At 40.6% G+C, this 21660-nt stretch overlaps 1 protein-coding gene across 1 annotated transcript in view; it reads left to right on the forward strand.

The window, feature by feature from the left end:
- The window catches only part of Fat4 (FAT atypical cadherin 4), a 234300-nt gene that overhangs the window by 166682 nt on the left and 45958 nt on the right, over positions 1-21660 (forward strand). Inside the window, exons 4-7 of the mRNA XM_037207280.1 lie at positions 996-1257; positions 2560-2910; positions 8489-9411; positions 10213-10387. Of these exons, the coding sequence (XP_037063175.1) occupies positions 996-1257; positions 2560-2910; positions 8489-9411; positions 10213-10387 (1711 nt within the window). The remainder of the gene's footprint in view (positions 1-995; positions 1258-2559; positions 2911-8488; positions 9412-10212; positions 10388-21660) is intronic.

Below are 21660 nucleotides of genomic sequence, written 5' to 3' on the forward strand. Positions count from 1 at the left end.
CCTCTCCATGGTTTTGTCACCTGCATTTTCAGCATCGTGACAGTGACAGAATCACCAGGACCAATGCCATCAGGAAGAGAGACCTCTGCATCTGGTCTCAGAGACTTAGAGTCTCAGCTCTTATGTTGAGGAGTTCACCTGATATGTGTTGACTTTTGAGCCCTGCTTTTTTTTTGCCACATAAATAATCAGATTTCCCCACACCGTTTGCTGAATTGCTTATTCTTTCTAATTGTATAGAGTTGATCATCCCCATGGATTTATTTCTGAGTTTTCTGCTCTGCTCTGTTATGACTATGTCTAGGAATAGTGTTATTACTGTAGATTTGAAATATACTATGCAGTCAAGAGGAGTAATGTCTCCAGCTTTCTTCTTCAACACTAATTTGTTTCATTTAGGTCCTTTGTGTTTCTACATGAATTTTAAAGTTGTGTTCTCTTCTATTTAATGCTCATTTTTATTTATGTGTAAGTATATACGCACTACATGCATGCAGGAGCTTATGGAAACCAGAAGAGGGCATCAGTTCTCCTGGAACTACTGGTGTGACAGGCATTTGTGAGACTCCATGTGGGTTCTGGGAATGGAAGCTAGGTCCTCTGCAAGAGCAGTTATCTCTCTTAACTGCTGAGCCATCTCTCCAATCCTCTGTGTTATTTTCTATTTCTACAAAAAGTGCCATGAGGGTTTTGAAAGAGCCTATGTAGACCTTGTAGATTGCTATGGTATATATGAACCTGGTAGCTGTATTAGGTTATCCGGTGCACAATATCAGATGAACTTTTGGTCTTTTATTTCATTGATGATTTAAAATTTTTAGGGCACAAATCCTCCCCTCCTTAGTTAAATTTCTCTTCCCCACCTTTTGAAATTGTACACTGTTACATGCAGTTGAAGCCCCAAGGTCTTCCTTTGTCAAGTTCATGCTCATCGAAAACATCAAGAAACGATGCTCTTGACTCCAGCAGTTCACATGCCTGGTCTGTTTCCTCAGGGTGCAAATGCTCTGGTCACATATGCTCTCATTAGTGGAGCTGATGACAGCTTCCGAATTGACCCCGAATCTGGAGATCTCATAGCCACCAAGAGGCTGGACAGAGAGCACAGGTCCAAGTATTCATTGCTGGTTCGAGCAGATGATGGCCTTCAGTCCTCCGACATGAGGATAAACATCACCATCAAGGATGTGAATGACCACACCCCCAAGTTCTCCAGGCCTGTGTACTCTTTTGACATCCCAGAAGATACAACCCCTGGTAAGTGACATGCCCTGAGAGGCGTTTTGCAGGAACCACTCTTCTGGTTGTTTTAAGCAATAAATTGTATTTAACACATGTTTACTTCCAGCTGTGAAAATATATACTTCACATTTTGTGATCTTTTGCATAACATCTTGTGTGTAATTCCCAAGATAATGACTAATAAGTTAGAGCAGATGAGGTGAGGTAAGTTTGTGATTAATAACTACAGACACTTCTGTTTCTGAATGTACCTGTGCCTCAGGTCATCAGCTTCCACAACAGCCAGCTCCATTCTCTTTTTATACTTTTAAAATGGATAAAACCAAAATGAGTGTGTTAAAGACTGTAGTTAGAGGTTCTAGGCCTCATTAGTTGTGTGACCAGGCTACTTAACTCATTTCTCAAGCATCCTTTTCTTCTGTAATATGGAGACAATAATTATTAGAATCCACAAAGTGTTAATTTAGAAGATCAATGTGAAGCTGGGTGTGGTGCCCTACGCCTGTAATCCTAACACTCAGGAGGTGTGCAGGGAGACAGCTGGGAATTAGATGCCAGCCTTGACTACAATGTGTTGCTGTCTTCAAAAATCAAAATTCATCCAGGCATGGTGGCACATGCCTTTAACCCCAGCACTTGGGAGGCAGAGGCAGAGGCAGAGGCAGAGGCAGAGGCAGAGGCAGAGGCAGAGGCAGAGGCAGAGGCAGGAGTCACTCTCTGCATGTGAGGCTAGCCTGGTCTACAGAGAGAGAGAGAGTTCCAGGACAGTGGGGGGGCTACACAGAAAATTGGATAGAAGTGACTCCCTGGTAATCCCTCTCGTTGACAGTTCCCCCTTCATTTTCTAAGTTGATATGGCCAGTCCTTAATTTCTTAGCACATTTTTTTTCTATATTAATTACTGTAGTGACCACTGGTATCATAGGCTGCCAGCTCTAGGCCGCATACATGATATTGTTTGGAATCCCAGTTCCACACATTAGCTATGGGCTCCAATGATTATACATTGACTTATGGATAAGTGTATTGCTTGGGAGCACTGGGTGGAAACAGTGTCAGAAGTAAGATTACTTCTCTGATAACCATTGCACTATAGCCTGAGCTTCATGGGGTGCTTGCCATGGTCCTTGGATTGTGGTTTAAGGGGATGGGTGTGTCAGTCTATAATTCAGCAGAATACCAAGCTCCCTGTTTTACAAAAGCCATCTATTTAAAATCCTTGCCTATAAAAACACTTTCTTGGTCAGTCTATACTTTTAGACATACCTCAATTCCCCTTGTTCTATTAACTCTAGGCCTGGTTTGTCATTCTGGCAGGTTCTCTGGTGGCAGCTCTTTTAGCCACAGATGACGACTCAGGTGTGAATGGAGAAATCACATATGTGGTGGATGAAGACGATGGGGATGGTGTATTTTTCCTGAACCCAGTTACCGGTGTCTTCAACTTGACTCGAGCCCTGGATTATGAAACGCAGCAATATTACATACTTACAGTCCGTGCTGAGGATGGTGGGGGACAGTTCAGCACCATCCGAGCCTACTTCAACATCCTTGATGTTAACGACAATCCACCTGTCTTCAGCTTGAGCTCCTATAGCACATCCTTAATGGAAAATCTGCCTCTTGGATCCACTGTCCTGGTGTTTAACGTCACTGACGCAGATGACGGTATGTCATTTCTGTGGTGTCCTTAAAAATTCCACTCACTAAAATAGAGTGTATATTTTAATGACTCCAATGTTATTATCTTATTAACTGTTTTATTTATTCATATTTATTTATGAATGATATTCTATAACTATGTATCTAAAGGTGGGAATTTGAGTTTTGATTTAACTGTAGAGTATTTTTAAAAAATCAAGCAATTTATAGCATTTTTCATAACAATCATACTATTGATTGTAAGTTAACATCTTTAACAAAATTTATCTTTAGTTTTGCTTCAGAATGTTTTAGAAGCATTGTAGTTCAGTAATGTGGTGGTCAAAGATTCATTCTGAGTTTGTGTTAGATAAAAAAATCTCTGTGTGTATATTGCTCAAAATTTTAAATTTGATTTTTATATTTATTGATCTTCTTTGTGTGTGTCTGGGTATGTGGATGCATGTGCCATGGTGTGTGTGTATGTATGTCAAAGGGCAACTTGTAGAAGAAGTTTTCTCCTTCTACTATGTGGGTCCTGGGTGCAGACTCAGGTCATCAGTTTTTATAGGAAGCAGCTTACTCTGCTCGGCCATTTGACTGGCCTGTATGTTACTTAGACTTTGAAAAAGTAAAAATACAAAGCAAAAGAGAAAAAAAAGTCTTAAAGAAAATATTTTATAGTGAATAACTAAATTATGTATTATTAGATTAAAAGTCTAATAATATTTTGGCAAGCATTTGTGTTTTCATTGACTGGAAAGGATTGTTTAGTTTATAGTATATAATAAATTTAAGGATTTTAAAAGAAATTATTTTATTTTAATTTGTGTGTGTGTGTGTATGTGTGTGTGTGTGTCTGTGTCTACATGTGGATGTTGCATGTGTGTGCAAGTGTCTCTGGAGACTGGAGGCATTGGATCCCACAGACAATTGTGAGCTGCCTGAGATGGGTGCTAGGATCTGGATTCAAGTCCTTTGCAAAGCTTACATCACTTTTATTTATTCTAACCATTCCAGAACATGAATATGGAGCATTTGCCATGTCCTGCACACATTCTTGAGTTAATTTTTCTTGTGGATATGTCCACATATGCATGTGTTTGTGTGGTAACATGTCTTTTTGTATTCACAAGCATGGAAGACAGAGCTTAGCCTCTGGTGTCATTATGCAGACACTGTGCACCTTGTTTTGTGAAACAGAATCTCTCACTGGCTTGAAACTTGGCTTGTCTGTCTGGCCATGGATTCTGGGATTTCAAATGTCTCTGGGTCCCCAGCATGTGAATGACAAGTGTGTACTACCAGGCCTGGCATTTTTATGTTAGTTCTGGGGATCAAACACAGTCTACATGCTTGCAAGGCAAGCGGTTTACTGCTGGAGTCATAACCGCAGTCCTGGGGTCAGCTTTCTATGCTGAACATTTTTCTGCCTGGTGCCTACGTGGACTGGGGTCTGTTGAAGCCCCAGATATCCTCTGGAACAAATTTCTTTTACCCTCAAAATTAAATATAAAGGAATGCGAACAAGATTAAAAGGCACCAGTGTATGAATTTTTCAAAAAAGTTTCTGGATCGATTCCTGCATGTGCAGCCACAAATCTTTTTCTCTCTTTCTTTTTAAGGGTGTTTCCCCATTTAATTGTGCTGGTTAAAACTGTGAAAGTTTCAAGCCGCTTTTAGCCATTGTTCAGGCTGAATACTTTTATCAGAGTCATTTCCTGAACCTTGACTTAAAATAGAGGACAAAGTTCCCATTCCTTCTGGATTTGGAGGATAAAGATAAGAGTGACTTTGTTTGTAAGCACACCGGCACAGTTACAGTGAACACTTCCCGTGTGTCTACAAATGGGACACTCAGTTTAACAGGTTCAACTTGGCCTCTGTTCAGAAAGTTCCCGATCAGGAACAGTGCTGTCTTCTACAGAGATGAATGTTCTAGGAGAGGGACTTTGACCTTTTTTGTTGTCTGTGTATGTATTCAGAGTTCAAACTTTAACACTTTGGATTACAGAATCTTATCAATAAGGCAAATCTTACATTGATGTCAATGCACAAGTCACAGCTTTATTAATACCAATGTGTCTATGAATATAGTTAGCAAGTATTATGTCTAACAATAGCTTAACAATCATGACACTATGCAGGTTACTGCTGTTGTATCGTTCTGGAAACCATGCCCACTTCAGGCATCCTGGCTGTTACAGGATATTTGAATAGTAACATGCTGTCACTTTTTCTGAATGACTGTGTCCATTTATCTTTGGTGCACAATTGAACGAATGCCCATTCCATAGTCCAGGTCCCTGATGATCTTGTTAAAAGCATTTCCTGAAGATGAGTGGTAGCCTGTCAGTACTGTGCATCTTTGTCAGGCCACAGGCAAGCAAATATTAGCCCTTCACATACATAGGACAAAACCTATATAATGTGGCTAAATGTGTACATTCATGATCCAGCTAATTTTATCATTTCAGAATGTTTTGCATTACTTATATTTTATGTATTTATACAATGTTCTACAGTTCGTGGGAATAAACCATATAGCAAATGCCAAATGTCATATGTTCACAATCAAACACGCACACACACTTATCCATATCTATGCACATCTCCCCAAACACAGACACATGTACACACCTTTAGCAGCTGCACAACACTCACCCCAACCAATCCCAAGAATATTCATGGAACCACATGACTTCCAGCAAGTTGAACTTGAGTGGCTGGAAAAACAGCCCATATTCAGTGTAGTGATCTGCTGGATTGTAAAAGTCCCTAAATAAAAATGTTAACGTATTACTCAAAATTAAGTATGTGTTTATCATCTTACTGTTCAGACACTTGGTGCAAAGAGCAGGGGAATGATGAGATCTTTGATGTTTTCCAGACAGGGCCAGTGTTGGGAGGTTCTGAGTCCCTCTGGGGCCATGTGCATTTCCTAGGTGTAGACTTCAAGGCCAAGGTTGTTGTATTTTAAAAATGGTGGGAAGGAGTCACACCATACAGCAGGGCCCCCATGAGAGGTTTATTGGGGGGAGGGGAGCGAAGAGCAGAGAAGGGGTCAGAGACTGGTCCCTGGGGATGAGAGTGAAGGAAGAGAAAGAGATGGGAGGTGGGCAAGGCCCACCTTTTATAAGGGAAAGCAGTGAATGCACACTGGGGTGCTCTTAGTGGCTGCAGCTGAGAAGTATCCTATTAGGACCCAAAGGGCAGGCCAGTACAGATGCCTCAATGCTAACAAAGGTTACCTGACGAATTAGACTCTTCGAAGGGAAACATCCCTTCTTAAAGTGCAGCTCTCTATTTTCCACTATCCAGTTCTGATTCCAGTTCTGAGATAAGACCTATTTCTCACCTTACACTATTTAGTGTAATAACAGTTACTTTTTGTTTCAAAGACCATAGTTATATGTGGTTCATTTTAAATGGCACTCCTTGATTTATTTGCGATTATAAAGTAAATATAAATGTTTTTATTCTCAGTGATAGTTAAAGGTTCACATTTATTAGTTCCACAGCTGATCCTTCCTGTCATCCTTTCTCTTAATGAAAGGGGCCTTTCTGCTCTCTGTGGGGCCATGAGCCTGTAGCTTGCTCTCTTCCTTCCCCACAGTTTAACACTTACTTGAATGAACACCCATGAGGAACAAGGATTCTCAGATCTTTGCTGTAGTGGCTACCAGTCCGACTGAGTTGTGCGTCTCCAATAGGTCACCACTGAAGTTGTGTAGAATGCTATTATTGTTTCTAATTTCCATTGATCTTGACTGTGAACCATTTTGTATGTCTACACAGAACTAAGTTTTTCATGGAAGTTCTTTGGTATTGCTTTAACTTCTGTGTTTTGGTGACCGTGGATCTCAAGAAGAACAAGGATTCTACATTTGCTTCTGACCTTTGTGTTAGGAGACTCAGAAAATGTACTTATAAAACTACACTTTATGTAAAAAGCACCCCTGACATATTCAATCACACTTTATAGCAGAGTAGGTGGAACCTTTCTCAACCTGGGAAGATGTAAGACACGGTGAAGCATTCAGCTGACCTTGTCTGCTCTGGATTTCCCATCCTTCCTTCCCTGGATTGATATGTGGCCCCTGAACTGTTTGTATTTTTTCCTGGTGTTCAGGCTCCTAAGCTTATAACCTCTGCTCCATTCATCTGGGAAGAGTCTGCTGTAAACTGCACAGATGAATGACCACATGACATAGTCTATGTCTCCAGAGATCTGTGCATCAAACTCACACAAGAAATTCTAGATCAGTCCCTCTATGCCCAGATTTGCCTTCTAAATGTGTTTCCTTATTTTTGGCATGTGAGGAAAGATGCTAGAGAGAGATCTTCAGGTCATAGAGACAGAGTAACAGGACCACATTGGAGGAGGAAATTCCATGACTTGGGTAATCTGCCTGAAAGGGAACACAAGATTGAAAAGAAGTGAAAAGCAAATGTACTCAAGTGTTGGCAGATCGCTGAGGAATAGCATTCACAACAAGTTAGTAAACTCTTCTGGGAGGCTCTTGGCAAAGAGCAGACATTGTTCCTGGTAGGTAGGACTCAGTATGTTAAACAGTTGAATTTCCTTCAGATGAGATGGGAGAGCCCAGGTGGCATTGTGAGCTAGCTGGGACAATACTACTCTGAGGCAGAAAATCCAGCCTGTCTTGGTTTTTGTTGCTTATGTAGAACCTACCCTTCAATAACTTATTGAAACATGATGGCAGATATGCTCTCCTTAGTATCTTTGCAATAATTATTTCTGCAACTTTTAAAAGTGAGTATATAATTTTTAAGTTAAAAAGTTATATATATATATATATATATATATATATATATATATATATATATATATATATATAATCTAAGCATTTGCCAAGGACAGCATGAACCTTTCTGCCTGAAGACTTTCATGTATAACTTTATTGCTAACAGTTCCTTTAAGGGATACTTTTTCAAACGTTTGAATGTACATAAACCTTGAGAGCAGCTATTTCCTTAAAGGATGTTGCATGGCCAGATGCTTAATAGGAATTAAAAAGTATTTATTAGTTCTGACAAGAAATGTAAAAGGAGACTTTAAGCATCCATGACTAATGTCCAACATCAGAACATTTTATTACCCTTCTCTGAAAACTGGTGTCAGCCCCAATAAATTACTGAAGTTATAAATGTTTGGCTAATAATATAGAGAGTGACATTTGTAGTGTTGGGCCCCAGGGAGTTATGTGATAGAAACCAAGAAAAGTTTAGAAAAATATCTGCTCTCTGGAATGTTTTCTTCCTCTTCACTTTGGTAATTTAACATTTCAACATTGCTCTAAGTAACACACCCCGTATAGATCATTTGTACACCAGATTGTAAATGCCTTTCCGATCAAAAGCTCAGTGGAATAGTCATGTGTGCAGCAGTATTTACTCAGGGTATTTAGCTATAGGTAAATCATTCACAATCACTTTGAGTGATTCATGTGGAATCACTCTGGAAGTCGTTACAGTAGGTAATGCGTCAGAAAGGCTCTAGTACGTGTCAGATCATTTGGTGTGGTTTGGACTACAACCATCACCTGTTTAATAAGCTTAACTTTTCCTCTATCACTTCTAGGTGTCAACTCTGATCTGTCCTACAGCATCGCTTCAGGTGACAGCCTTGGGCAGTTTGCAGTGGATAAGCACGGGGTCCTCAAAACCCTCAGGACTTTGGACCGTGAAAGCCAGTCCTTCTACAACCTGGTCATTCAGGTCCATGACTCACCCCAGCCTCCTGCCTCCAGGTTCACAAGCACAGCCCAAGTCTCCATCATCTTGTTAGATGTCAATGATAATCCACCCATCTTTCTTTCCCCCAAGTTGACGTACGTTCCAGAAAACACACCTATTGATACTGTTGTCTTCAAGGCTCAAGCAACAGACCCAGACAGTGGCCCCAACAGCTACATTGAATACACTCTACTGAACCCTTCGGCAAACAAGTTCAGCATTGGGACCATCGACGGTGAGGTGCATCTCACTGGAGAGCTGGACAGAGAGGAAGTTTCCAATTACAGCCTGACAGTGGTGGCCACAGACAAAGGACAACCACCCCTGTCCTCCTCTACAGAGGTTGTGGTAATGGTCCTGGACATCAATGATAACAACCCAGTTTTTGCTCAGGCTGTGTACAGAGTGCAGATTAAGGAGAACACCCTCACCGGCACAGATATAATCCAAGTGTCAGCAACAGACAGTGACGAAGGCACCAATGGGCAGGTTCGCTATGGCATCCTGGGTGGGAACGCACAGCAGGAGTTCAGGATGGACTCCGTGACGGGCACCATCACAGTGGCTAAGTCTTTGGATCGGGAGACAACCCCTGCTTACACGCTAACTGTTCAGGCTTCAGATCGGGGCAGCAGCCCCAGAACGGATGTTTGCACTGTCACCATTACTTTACTTGACATGAATGATTTCATCCCTGTATTTGAGCTGTCTCCATATTCTGTGAATGTCCCTGAAAATTTAGGGACCCTGCCCAGAACCATTCTTCAGGTCAGTATGTTTAAACACACGGGGCTTATCCTGCCCTAAGACATAAACCAAAAGACTTCTTGAACTATGTTCAAGACCTCTTCCTCAGTCTCAGGGGGAGATAGATGCAGATATAGAAAACCTTGAAAATCAATGCTTACTAACATTGTCCCCAAGATTTAGTAATTTCCTTTGTGTATACTCATTTTACACCCATTTGTTCGTATGAGGAGGATTTTTCAATTTTGTTTTAGGATAAGAATAATATTCATACATAAGATGATATCAAAATTTGGAAAAGTTCATTAAAAATATTGTTCTACCTTCCTTGTTTACGAAAAAGAAAAACTATACTGTACATTTATGGGAACCCTCCCTCGAACCCTATGTGTTGGCTTTATGCAAATATGTGCACATAATACGTTACTATTATTTACTACTTTAATTACAAATCTTTCAACTTAATTTTACTTTATGTGTGCAAGTGTTTAGCCCTCAGGCATGCATGTGTGTGTGTGTTACGTGTGTGCCACATGTATGCCTAGTGCTCAAGGAGGCCAAAAGAAAGCATCAGATTCCCTAGAACTGGAGTTACTGATGGTTATGAGCCACCACGTGGGTGCTGGGAACTGAACCCGGGTCCTTTGAAGAGCAGCAAAAGCTCTCGGCTGCTGAGCGGTCTCTCCAGCCCTCAATTTAGAAATTTGAACTACAGCCTTGTAGCACTGTCTCGCTCCCCACCCCCTTCCTGTTGTCTTGTGATGACTCATTTGTCTCACGTTAGGTGCCATATTATAACCATGTGACTATTCGCCCCTGTAGGTGGTGGCAAGAGATGATGATCAAGCACCGAATAGCCAGCTCTCCTATGTTTTGCTTGGTGGAAACGAAGACAATGCTTTTGCCCTCACAGCCAGTGGGGAGCTTCGGGTGACCCAGAGTCTGGACCGAGAAGCAAGGGATCACTTCGTCCTGGTTGTCACAGCTGCTGATGCAGGTGCGTCCTGACTAGTTTGCTCCATTGTGAGTCAGATCCTCAGGAGCATGAATGTAGTTTAATTTGTAACTGTATAAATATCACATTTATTGAAATTTACTAATGCTTGGAATAGATCCTAAATACATTGAGTATAACTAATGAGATTTCAGTGTAAAATGGCAAGAGATTTCCCATATCACCACTGAGGGGAAGCTTCTGTGCAGGAAAATTTCCTTGCCCTGAAAGCTACCTGAGCACCTATGGGTGTGGCCTTCTACTCCTACACACTGAGTAAGGAGGAAGTTGAAGCATCTAGATAGTTCCAGAAGATTCTGGAGATGAAAAAGGTCCAGATTTCTATTTCGCTCTTATAGTTTTCTAAACGTCGTCATTCTTAAGTGTATTTGCTGATCCCTGGAGTGTCCATGATAGTCTGCCTTGATAAACTCCCACAGAAATACACTTAATAAAAAAACAGTATTCTCTAGCCTTCAGTTTTTTAAAATAGCAATGACATAAATTGTTTGGCATGTAGCAACAGAATGCCCGAGTTCTAGAGATGGTATTGTCTACACTGCCTTGTTTTGCTTGGTAGACTGTTCACACACAGAGAACACTCCAAATTAAAACGGAAACAACTAAACTTTCTAAAGAATCTGATTGACGGAGTTAGAATTGCTTAAGTATTTGTTGAGCAAATGTCTGACTAAACGTTTGAGTTTTCCAAAGATAATGAATTAATTATGGGATGATTGCCTTGTATAATTTTTTTTTCCTTAGAATGACTGCCTTATATCCAATGTTTTAATTTTGTTGATTAATTTAAGAAAAACTATTGGTTGAAATGTTCAAGGCAGGTTTGTTGTGACCTCAGATAACTGAAATGATATATGTATATAGCCACACGTGCATATATTAGCATATGAAGGTATATATATGTTTTCCAGGTGCTATAGATACACAAGTATGATTATGGAATATTGAAAGATTTTGAATGGGCTCTTTTACTGTGAAATTTTTTATATTAATACGGCATGCTGAAATTCTTGTTGAATATGCTCAGTTCCATGCAGTCAGCAAACTGTTTAAAAGCCTCCCTCAAAAACCAGTAGAGGACTTTGGGATTACAGTTAATGACATACTCCAAGAATAGTGCTACTCATTTTTAATTGAATGCTACCTTCCCTTTTCTTGCTCCAGCCTTCACTTCCAACCTCTTGGGGAAAAAAAAGTATTATCCCTTCTATTTTTGGTGTGTATGAATTACCTTGTTACATTGTATCAAAGCTTTAAAACCCCAGGGAGTGTCAGCCACATACTTAATCCAAATTAATCTGAGACCTGTTTGTCACATCCCTGTTCCGCATCCTTTACAGCCCTCAGACTCTTAGGTGTGAGCATCCTCCCATAAAACCAATGGAAACTGGCTGTGCAAATCAGCCAAGGTCCCTGGGGAAGATGGACTGAACTCGGTGGGAACTGCTAGGGAGATGGATTTTAGAACCATGGTTTTAACTGCTAAGATAAGCCAGCCCCAGTTGTCTTCACTTGTTAGAGCTGGAAGCATGTGGCCACCCTCAGATACTCACAAATACAAATACAGTTTGTGGAAACAAAGTGGCAGGGAGCAGAAACTAGAGGGAGGAACTTAGCCCCTCAAGGCACCTGTCTTCATAAAATTTGCTGTTCTGGGAGGGAGTCCAGTGGTGGTGGACATTCTGGCTGGCATGTGGGAGGGAAATAGGATTTGGAAGTGCAGTTTGGGGTTATCTGTGACAGGCAGGGCACAGCACACAGAGGGCCCTAGCCGGGGAGTCTGACTTTGAAGTATTCCAAAACAAGAGGCATGGCAGAAAAAGACCTTCCCACATAGGCCATAATGCCCTTCCCTCTAAGGACTCCCAAGGATTAGAGAAATCAACGGGCTTGGCAGCAATTGAGGGGATAATGGGTAGGTAAAAGGGATATTGTTTCTTTTTATAGCTACTTGTGACAATAAGTGAAAAGTTTTATAGAGGTTAGCCTTTTCTGCACAGAATTTTTGTTACCATCTCTATTATCCACAATCAAGTTTAGAGCATTTAATCCTTGCTGAGTAACACATAGCCAGTGAATGACCGTGTCAGAATGAAGCATGACCTCAGAGCTCAGGATATTCTAAGACTTTAATGTTTGGGAAAGGGGTATTCAGATAAAATATTCATACCCAAGTCATCTGGTAGATATCCAGCCAGATCACAGCCAGCACAGGGAAGGGCTGAATTTGTTTGAATTCAAACTGTGTTTGTTTGCATTCTGGTTTCTCTATCATTTGCGTGGATTGTATCATCATTTTCCATCTTCTGTGGAATAGTGTAATGGTGTCTGAGTTTTTGTTCTTGTGGCTGTGCTAAAATACCCTGAAAGAAACAATGTAGGGGGAAAAGGTTGGTTTGTTTCTTAATTTTAGGTTACAACCCCTCATTGTGAAGAGGTCAAGGTGGCAGGAAGTCCGAGCTGTTGGTCACAACATATCCACAGTCCAGAGCAGAGGGCAATGTGTGAACACATGATGCAGGGGAGCACTCAGTTTGCTCTCTCCTCTCTCTTCAGTCTAGGACTGAGCCTGTGAAATGGTGTTGCCAACAGACATTCTGGGTGGATCTTCCCATTTCAGTTAACCCAATTAAGAAAATACCTTACAAGCATGTAGACAAGCCAACCTAATCCAGGTAGTTCCTCATTGAAATTCCCTTCACAGGTTATTCTGGATTATGTCAAGTTGACAAAAACAGACCATCACAAACAGTAAATATAAAAGTCTTCCTGTGAGGTATAATCATGTGCTATGTGTTAAACTGTTCATTTTACTCCTACTCGGCAGCGCACATAATAATTTAATAATAATTTCCAATAGAGTCACTAGTAGCAAAATCCCCAATGAAGACTCTGAGCATCACTCACTCCTGTACCCACAGACAGCAAGTAGACATCATGGTGAACATCTGTGCCTAGTAAGCTTAATTGTCAACTTGATATGGACAGTCCAGAGTCATCTGAGGGAATGTCAATTGGGGATATACTGAGATTAAATTGCCCTGTGTCCATATCTGTGAGGAATTGTCTCATTGTTGGTTGATGTGGGAGGATCCAGCCCAAACTTAAACAGTGCCACTCCTAGGCAGGTGGTCCTGGGATAAGAAAGCAAAATGAGCAAGACATAAGGAGCAAGCCACTAAGCAGTATTCCTCTGTGGCCTTGGCTTCTGTTCCTGCCTCCAGGTTCCTGCTTTGAATTTCTGCCCTGACTTCCCTCAGCAATAGTCATCTGAAAGTGTAAGCCAAATAAACCCTTTCCTTCCTCAAGTCACTTCTGGTCATGCTGTTTATCTGGGCAACAAAAAGCAGACTTAAAAGAGTTCACTAGAATATTTTCAAGCCATTGACAGTCATGACCTTGATGACTACACCATGTGCCCAAATCATTTCCACTAATATTTATTTATACTTTTTTTGGAATTTTATTCTTGAATATTGTATTTACCCCAACCCTTCTCTCCATAACTCCTCCTGTGCTCCCCCCACTCATTCTCAAATACACAACCTAATCTTGACTTCACACTACGCCCACAAATCAGTGAAATGCTCACCCCTCCTCAGAGAAGCTTCCCCTTAGCAGTTGACACAGATGTCCTTAACTGGTCAGTGTGCAGAGAATAAGAGACCATGGAGTGCTCATCCCGAAACGGGACATCTGTATCACATCCTCTCTCCCTAGGCTCAGGGATTTTCATAGTAGATGACCAGAATGTGAGGGGATAATGGGTAGGTAAAGAGATGTTGTTTCTTTTTATAGCTACTTGTGACAATAAGAGCAAAGTTTTATAGAGATTAGCCTTTTCTGCACAGAATTTTTGTTACCATCTCTATTATCCACCGTCAGAGACGGTGGAGGGCTTCAAGGAAACTGTTTTCTGGACATAACAGGGCAGTTGCACATATGAATTCACAACAGTTGTGACCACTCAAGCCAGACAAAATCCTAGCATAGAAGTGGGGTGTGGACATGAAAGGAGCTAGAAGCTGTTGACAATCAATGGCTATTGGTAGTTTTCTTTCATGTGTGGTAGCTTGTCACACTCCATAGCAGGCCTTACACCTAAGAGTAGTTGGGCACCACATATAGATAAAACAAACAAACAGACAACTAAGCCAACACCAAAACCAAAGGCAAAGTTGGACAGAAAGGGAGGTGAGTGTGGATCTAGGAGGAGTTGAGGGAGGGGAGTACATATGATCGAAATATGTTGTGTGATATTCTCAAATGTTTAATAAAATATTATTTTAGAACAAATATTTTATTAGTGGAGATTATCAAGAATTGTTTTTAGACATGTTTTATTTGTGATATAATGAGAAATCTAGTTAGATTAGTCAAATGGATGCTAAATATAAACGTTTATTTCTCAGAGAAGACACTCAGTTAGGTACACCTTGGGGTATGATGACACTCTGTAGGTACGAACTCTGTGTACACCTGGGTGCTTCTAAGAAGAAGACAGTGCAACATCTCCTTTACTCTCACAATAGCTAATTTGTTACATATAATTTTCAAAGTTGGTGATTTAAAATTGAAAGCCCAACCCCTGGCTGATTATCAGTGTCAAGGCCCTTGGGTGGGGTCTTTCTTAGCTGCCATTTTGGGTACTTCTGCAGATATCAAGGACAAGTTCTTCACTGAGCCTGACTATTTTCACCCATGTGCTTTGCCAACCACATTTCCTTCTACAGAGTAGCTATGAGTGTCTTCTTTGGGGACTGACATTTTTATTTAAAAAACACTGACTTAAGAATTAATAAACTATTTGTAATTCTACATTAATAAAGTAACTCTTGTGGGAGTCTATTTGTAAATTATAGTCTCACATTTACCATCCTCACCATATCGGGGAATGTACATTCAAGGGTTTCATAAAGTACCCAGTATGTTTATATTACACTACCATGGTATGACAGGTGTGATGAACTTTGTCAGTTTGGTTGTGGCTTTGCATTTAATAAGGGGGTGAGATTAATTTGAACATAAATAAAGTACTTCATCTCTGATCTATTTGGAGACTAAGAGAGCACAATAGTCTGACTGCAGATTTGTCCAGAAAGTTCCTCTTTAGAGCGTCTGTGAGTTGGGATAATTAATAGGTCTGTGGGGACAAGTGCAGTTATCAGCTTTTCTAATTAAGGACATTTATCATCTGGCTGAAAGATGGAATGGGCTGCATTCTGAGACTGGGTGGGAACTGTGGTTTTGGTAGAGGAAAACATGTGTTTGCAAAACTTAACATGAACAACTAAAAGAACCAAACACCATGTGCCATCTTCCACCATTGTGGGAACATGATGACATTTTGAGTTAATAATGTTCATCCCATTGCTTAGTCGAAGGGGAGGTCATTGCAATAGGGGAGGTCAAGTGGATCTGTGATAAAAAAAGAGGCTAGGGTGGTTGGTACCACCTTACACATCTGAAGAGAGTTTTATTGAGTATTTCAGAAAGGCTGCATTTTGTTGGCACAACTATGCCTTAGGAAAGATTGCCTTGTGTGGTATGGTGGATTTTTAATGATGAAAATCAAATCTATAAGCCTATGAGTGAAACAGTGGTGGAGCTTTCTTTAGTTATCAGCAATCAGTTTCATGGAGCTTCCTTCTACCCTTGAGTCTACGGGGTGACTTTGCTTGTGGCCAAATAATGATTTTTTTCCTTATTTCTAAAAAACAAGTTTTGATTTTAGCCAGGAACTCAGTAACCAATACTTTAATGATTTTAATTAATAAATTAAAATCTTAATTTCAAAATGGTTATTTCATTTCCTCTTGTTTATAATAAGGCTTTGTATCATGTCCCTTAGTAACATAAATATAACAATTGATATATTTAATTTTTTTTATATCACCTAGCCTTTAATATTAAAAATTCTTACCATGGAGAATTTAATTTTCTGGAGATTTTAAAACAGGCAAAAATTTAACTTGAAAAACAGTACTAAATCAGACCTAGTTTTTCCATTACATTCCATAAGATTAAAACTTAATAAAGCGTCCTGTACCATCACTCTTCTATGAACTTTGGGGATGGGGACACAAGAACTCTAACCCTGAAATGAGGAGAGACTGTTCCCAGTGTCAAACAAAACTTACATAAACATTATGTACAGCAGATCATGGCTTGATTTCTAGATTCTGTGAGTCTGTAACTTGGCCTTTCTGTTGAGTGGCAGAGCTGATGGAGTTCAGTATTTGCACACCGCTCTGGTGATTCATGGTTTCACTCTCTGGGTTTCTGTTTTCAACTCTACACAGCAATTCCTCACATTGTGCTTTTTGTTGGAAGAAAACTTTCAGCTGACACTGTTTAATTTTATAATTTTTCAACATTCTTGTAAAACGCACTTTGCACAGGCTACTGATGCCTAGGGCAATATATGGCCATTTGCAGAGTATTACTATTTCTTTCTGTTCCCCTTCTCTCTGCAGAATGCAGCTTGTACCAACAATCCTAAAACATGAGCACATGTCAAGTGATAGCCACCTGCATATATTTGGTTTGTTAATGCAGGCTCACAGAATGAGTGACTGGTCAGAACACAGTATTTTATGAAATTAAAAAAAAATAAACGCAAAGCTGTCAGTCACATTTAAAAAGGCTCGTACATTCCATTTGCTGTGCTTTATGGATTCAAGTGTAAATATAACCTGCAAACCTTTGATGTCAACATGGAGTGGCTGAACTTCTGGCCATTTTCAGGGATGTTTTGGTAACAGTGAGAAAAATAGGCCAATATCACAGGGACAAATGCAACATCTAGACTTTATTGCATCCAATACATATGTCATCACACGGATCATCACATGGTGCCTGGGGCACATTGTGTGAGGGCGATCAGGAATGAAGTCAGCTTTGCTGAGAGGCAACAGGACAGAGTGAAAATTCTGCTTCTGCTCCAGCCCTTCCCACTGGGGGAAAATGTGTGTAATGGTGAGGGGCTTACATCAGAGTCCAGTTTGTGTGAGGTGCAGACTCTAGGGATGTAGTCCCAGTGATTATACTTAATGTATGTTTTGTCGAAGAACACTTTTCTGAACCATTTTTCTTTTGAAAGTAGTCCTTTAAACTTACTTAAACTTCATTTTGATGTGTTGGAGCTTACAATGCCACCAGTCACAAAGACGGTACAAATTTAACTAGTTCCCAAATTCATGAATAGAAAATGTGACTCAGAAGCCAGGTATGGAGAATGTTTGCTATATGTTGTCAAAATCTAGGAAGCATCTTGTAAATTTACCCACATTAATACATTTGTGAGCACATACATATGTATATAAATACACACATGCATGTTTTTATATAATATATATAATTTTATAAATTGAAATCTGAAATTCCTTTATCTTCTGATTGCTGATTGCAATTAGACTTTTGGATTATAATTGTTGTTCCATCTTCTAATTCAAGGGTCCAACTCTCGTAATTACTGGTTCCTGAGACCTTGCCTTCTGCTGGTTTGTGTACTTGGTCTCTTTCATTAGGCCACATTCCACTGGGGGTGTGTCTCTCTAGCTTCCTCTCTCCCTGGTTGCTCCTGGTTCTGATCAACGGGTCCAGATGAGACAGGACTGTCTGGTGTTGTAACAGAACCATTATTACATCTGCTGGGCTACACTTGGGCTTCTCCCTTTCCGGGGATGGAGACTCCATTAGGCCTTCTGTGCAGATCACTTAGAAATCGTGCAACCTTTGACCTTTGTCCCCAGTCTTACTCTCTGACCCCAGCCTGAGGTTGAAGTCTGCCTTAGAAAACAGTGTCAGTAAGGTGTTTAGCTCACTGAGCTCCACCCACAGAGTTAGCCTGTAGCACTGACTTCCACGTGTAAAACAAAAGCAATTACATTAATCGGATGGCCCATGGATCTTCACTGTGGACTTTTACAAAGATGCGTAAGTTTCTTCTTCCCACATTCAGCTTCCAAATTAGAGGAACGTGACAATGGAGGGTAAATATGAGCATTAGGGATGCCATAGTTTGACCTCAGATTAATGAATGGAGGAAAGGCTGTTGAAAGACTTGATAACTCCCTGCTCTTGTCTGTAGTCTGGATAAAGAAAAAAGAAAGACCTAGTCCTTTAAATTTCAGAATACCAGTACACCTAAAAGCAGCATCTGCTTCATGTAATGTGCATTGAAATGAAAATTGCCCACATTAAACAACCGTAGATTGGATATTAAGAATTCAGTAATAATATTGGGACTGGAGAGTTGGGTCATCAGATAGGAGCACAGACCTGTAATATTGGGGTGGAGAGTGGCTCAGTGGTGTACTGCTCTTCCAGAGGGCCTGATTTGCATTCCCAGCTCCTGTGTCAGGAGGCTTACAACTAATTGCAACTCCTGCTCAGGGGAATCTGATGTTCTTTCTGTCTTCTGCAGACACACACACACACACACACACACACACACACACACACACATATACACATACAAGCACACACACATATACACATACAGGCACATACATGCACACACATACACAAAGACACATAGATACACACACATAAACATAGGCACTCCCAAAGGTAATACCCACACATGCATGCTGGCACATAGACATACACACATCATAAATATGCAGACCCATAGTCACATACATCATACATATACACACACAGATACTGTACAAGACAGTCACCAAACACACACACACACACACACACACACACACACACACACACACGCACGCACGCACGCACGCACGCGCGCACACACACACACACACATACACCTTACATACACACTAATTTAAAAACCTTAAAATTCTCTGCTTTTTTCCCATCTGATCCTGAGTAAACAAAAGTTGTGAGGATGGATATATACACATGATTATGCAGTGGGCTGTATCACTCTGAGAGGATCCCTCAGCTTGGTACATGGTTCTATGTGGCTTTGGGATCATCTGCGGACCACTTGTCAGGCCAGGAGTATCATCATTGGTTCTGCTTGATGTTTCTATAAAACTGTCTGTTAAAAGAAGGTTGTTTGGGTTGTGAGGACAGTGGCATCGAATGTGCAGTTTCCATTCTTTCTGTTTTTTACTATCTCGGAAAACAGCAGCAGCAGCTGTAGACAAAGGAAGACCCTGCGTGCACTTGGTGATGACTGTGAGTCATTGCTGTGGTAGGCTTCCATGCTGTGAATCATCAGGGTCTTTACCGTCTTAAAGATGAACCTTCACTTGTGGATTCCTTAGGTCATTTCTCAGCTATGGTGGCTCATGCCCTTCTGTAGCTCCAGTGCCAAGAGACACAGTGACCTTTGCTGGTTTCCATGGACTCTGCACACACACAGTACACATGCATACAGGTGGACAAACACTCAAGAACATAAAATAAAAATAAGTCTGAAGGATGAGAAGAGCAATGAGTAACAAGGAATATATTTAATTCATTGTATTGTTTATTGCCCCTTTAGGGTAAGTTCTATTTTTATTCTTCGTTTAGCAAACAGAGAAAAACAGCAGTAAAAGATGTTGAAATAGGCATTGCAGCTGGGTGGCACATGCCTCTAATCCCAGCGCTCAGCACTCAGGAGGCAGAGCCAGGCAGATCTCTGTGAGTTCCAGGCCAGCTTGGGCTACAGAGTGAGTTCTAGGAAAGGCACCAAAGCTACACAGAGAAACCTTGTATCGAAAAAACAAACAAACAAAAGATGTTGCCTATTCCCATCTGCTGCTGCTGGGAACTTGATCTCCCTTTTTGCTCACACAGATGCACAGATATTTTCTAGCTAACTAATTTTTAGTGAAGCCAGGCCAAGTACTGTGAATGTGAGTGAGCCTGTGAACTTCCGTTTCATTAAACTGAATACAGTTAAGCATCCAAGAAATGAAGCCCAGATATTGGTCACAAACAGTGCTCCTCAAAATATTTTAGCTTGAATATGTTACTTGTGAGAAATTTTACACCTGAGTCAAGACTGTTGAGTCAATATGCCTCATGGGCTAAAGCAGCCTTGTTATGTCCTGATTTTTGTTCCCTGAGCTTGGGGACAGCACTGGCGATTTTCACAGATTACCAAGCCATGTGGTCCTTCCAGCTGTTGGCTCCACCCTAGGCTGAGTTCTGGGCAGACTTCCAGGCAGGGACCCATGATTCCCATCTTGGCTCTGTTCCCCTCTAGGACCTGGGACTTTAGCTTTGCAAAGGTCCCTCTGTTTTACTCACATGTAAAAAGGAATTAACAGTAGTGTTCTTTCACAGGATCAGGGACAATCATGATGTCAGCTTTGTAAACACATGCATACACATTGAAGAACCTAGTAGAAGCATTCTATTTCAGGTATCAGTGTGTTCATGAGAGGATAATGTCATGCTTAGAGATACTTCCTTGGGTGTATTCACAATTATTTTTGTGTGTGGAACATTCATAACACAGCCTTACTTCTTCCACTTATACTAAGCAACTATTCAAAAGACAGAGTATAGTTTTAAAGATTACAATGGATTATAGGTAGAATATGGTGGGAGCTAATTTTCTGCCATGTGTAAACCTGGTCTCTGATAAGTAGTATTTCTGTGATCATGAAAATAAATGTAAATGAAATACACAATGTAACATAAAGCATCTTATTTAGAAGGACACAGACACATATACAGTTTATTACATTGATTCTCAACATACAGCCCCAGATAAGTTCTGGGAGGGGCTATGCTTCCCTCAACTGTTTACCTTTTCTGCCTGTGAAGCTTTTTGTATTTGAAATATAGTTTAGTACCCACATACAGGACCCATGTACCAGATCAACAGGACCACTCTGTAATTCGTATCAGTTCACCAGGACCACTGTGTAATTCTGTAGTCTGATCTCTGTGGTTCCTACACATCTGACCATATAGCTCATTGGTCCTACATCTTGAGCAGCCACAAACTTCCATTTGAAAGACATTTAAATTGTGTGAAAATAAATATCAGCAAATCACAAGATTACAAGAAAAAAATAACATAGGAAAGCAGGGAACCTCAGCATCACTCTGGTGATAAAGTTACTCCATGAAGCTTATTCCAGCAACCAGAAGTGTGGCTTTCATCTCAGAACATGGTGGGATAAACATGAAGACCATGTGAGTTTCCTACAGAGGAAGAAATGTTGTTGGCTGTTTTTGCTCTTTTACTCTTTGGGGGCTCTTTGGGGACCTGCCACCCAGCTCCCAAATAAATATACATAGAGGCTTACTCTTAATTATAAATGCCTGGCCTTAGC

Source organism: Peromyscus leucopus, chromosome 6 (assembly GCF_004664715.2).
Source record: "Peromyscus leucopus breed LL Stock chromosome 6, UCI_PerLeu_2.1, whole genome shotgun sequence".
Lineage (NCBI taxonomy): Eukaryota > Metazoa > Chordata > Mammalia > Rodentia > Cricetidae > Peromyscus > Peromyscus leucopus.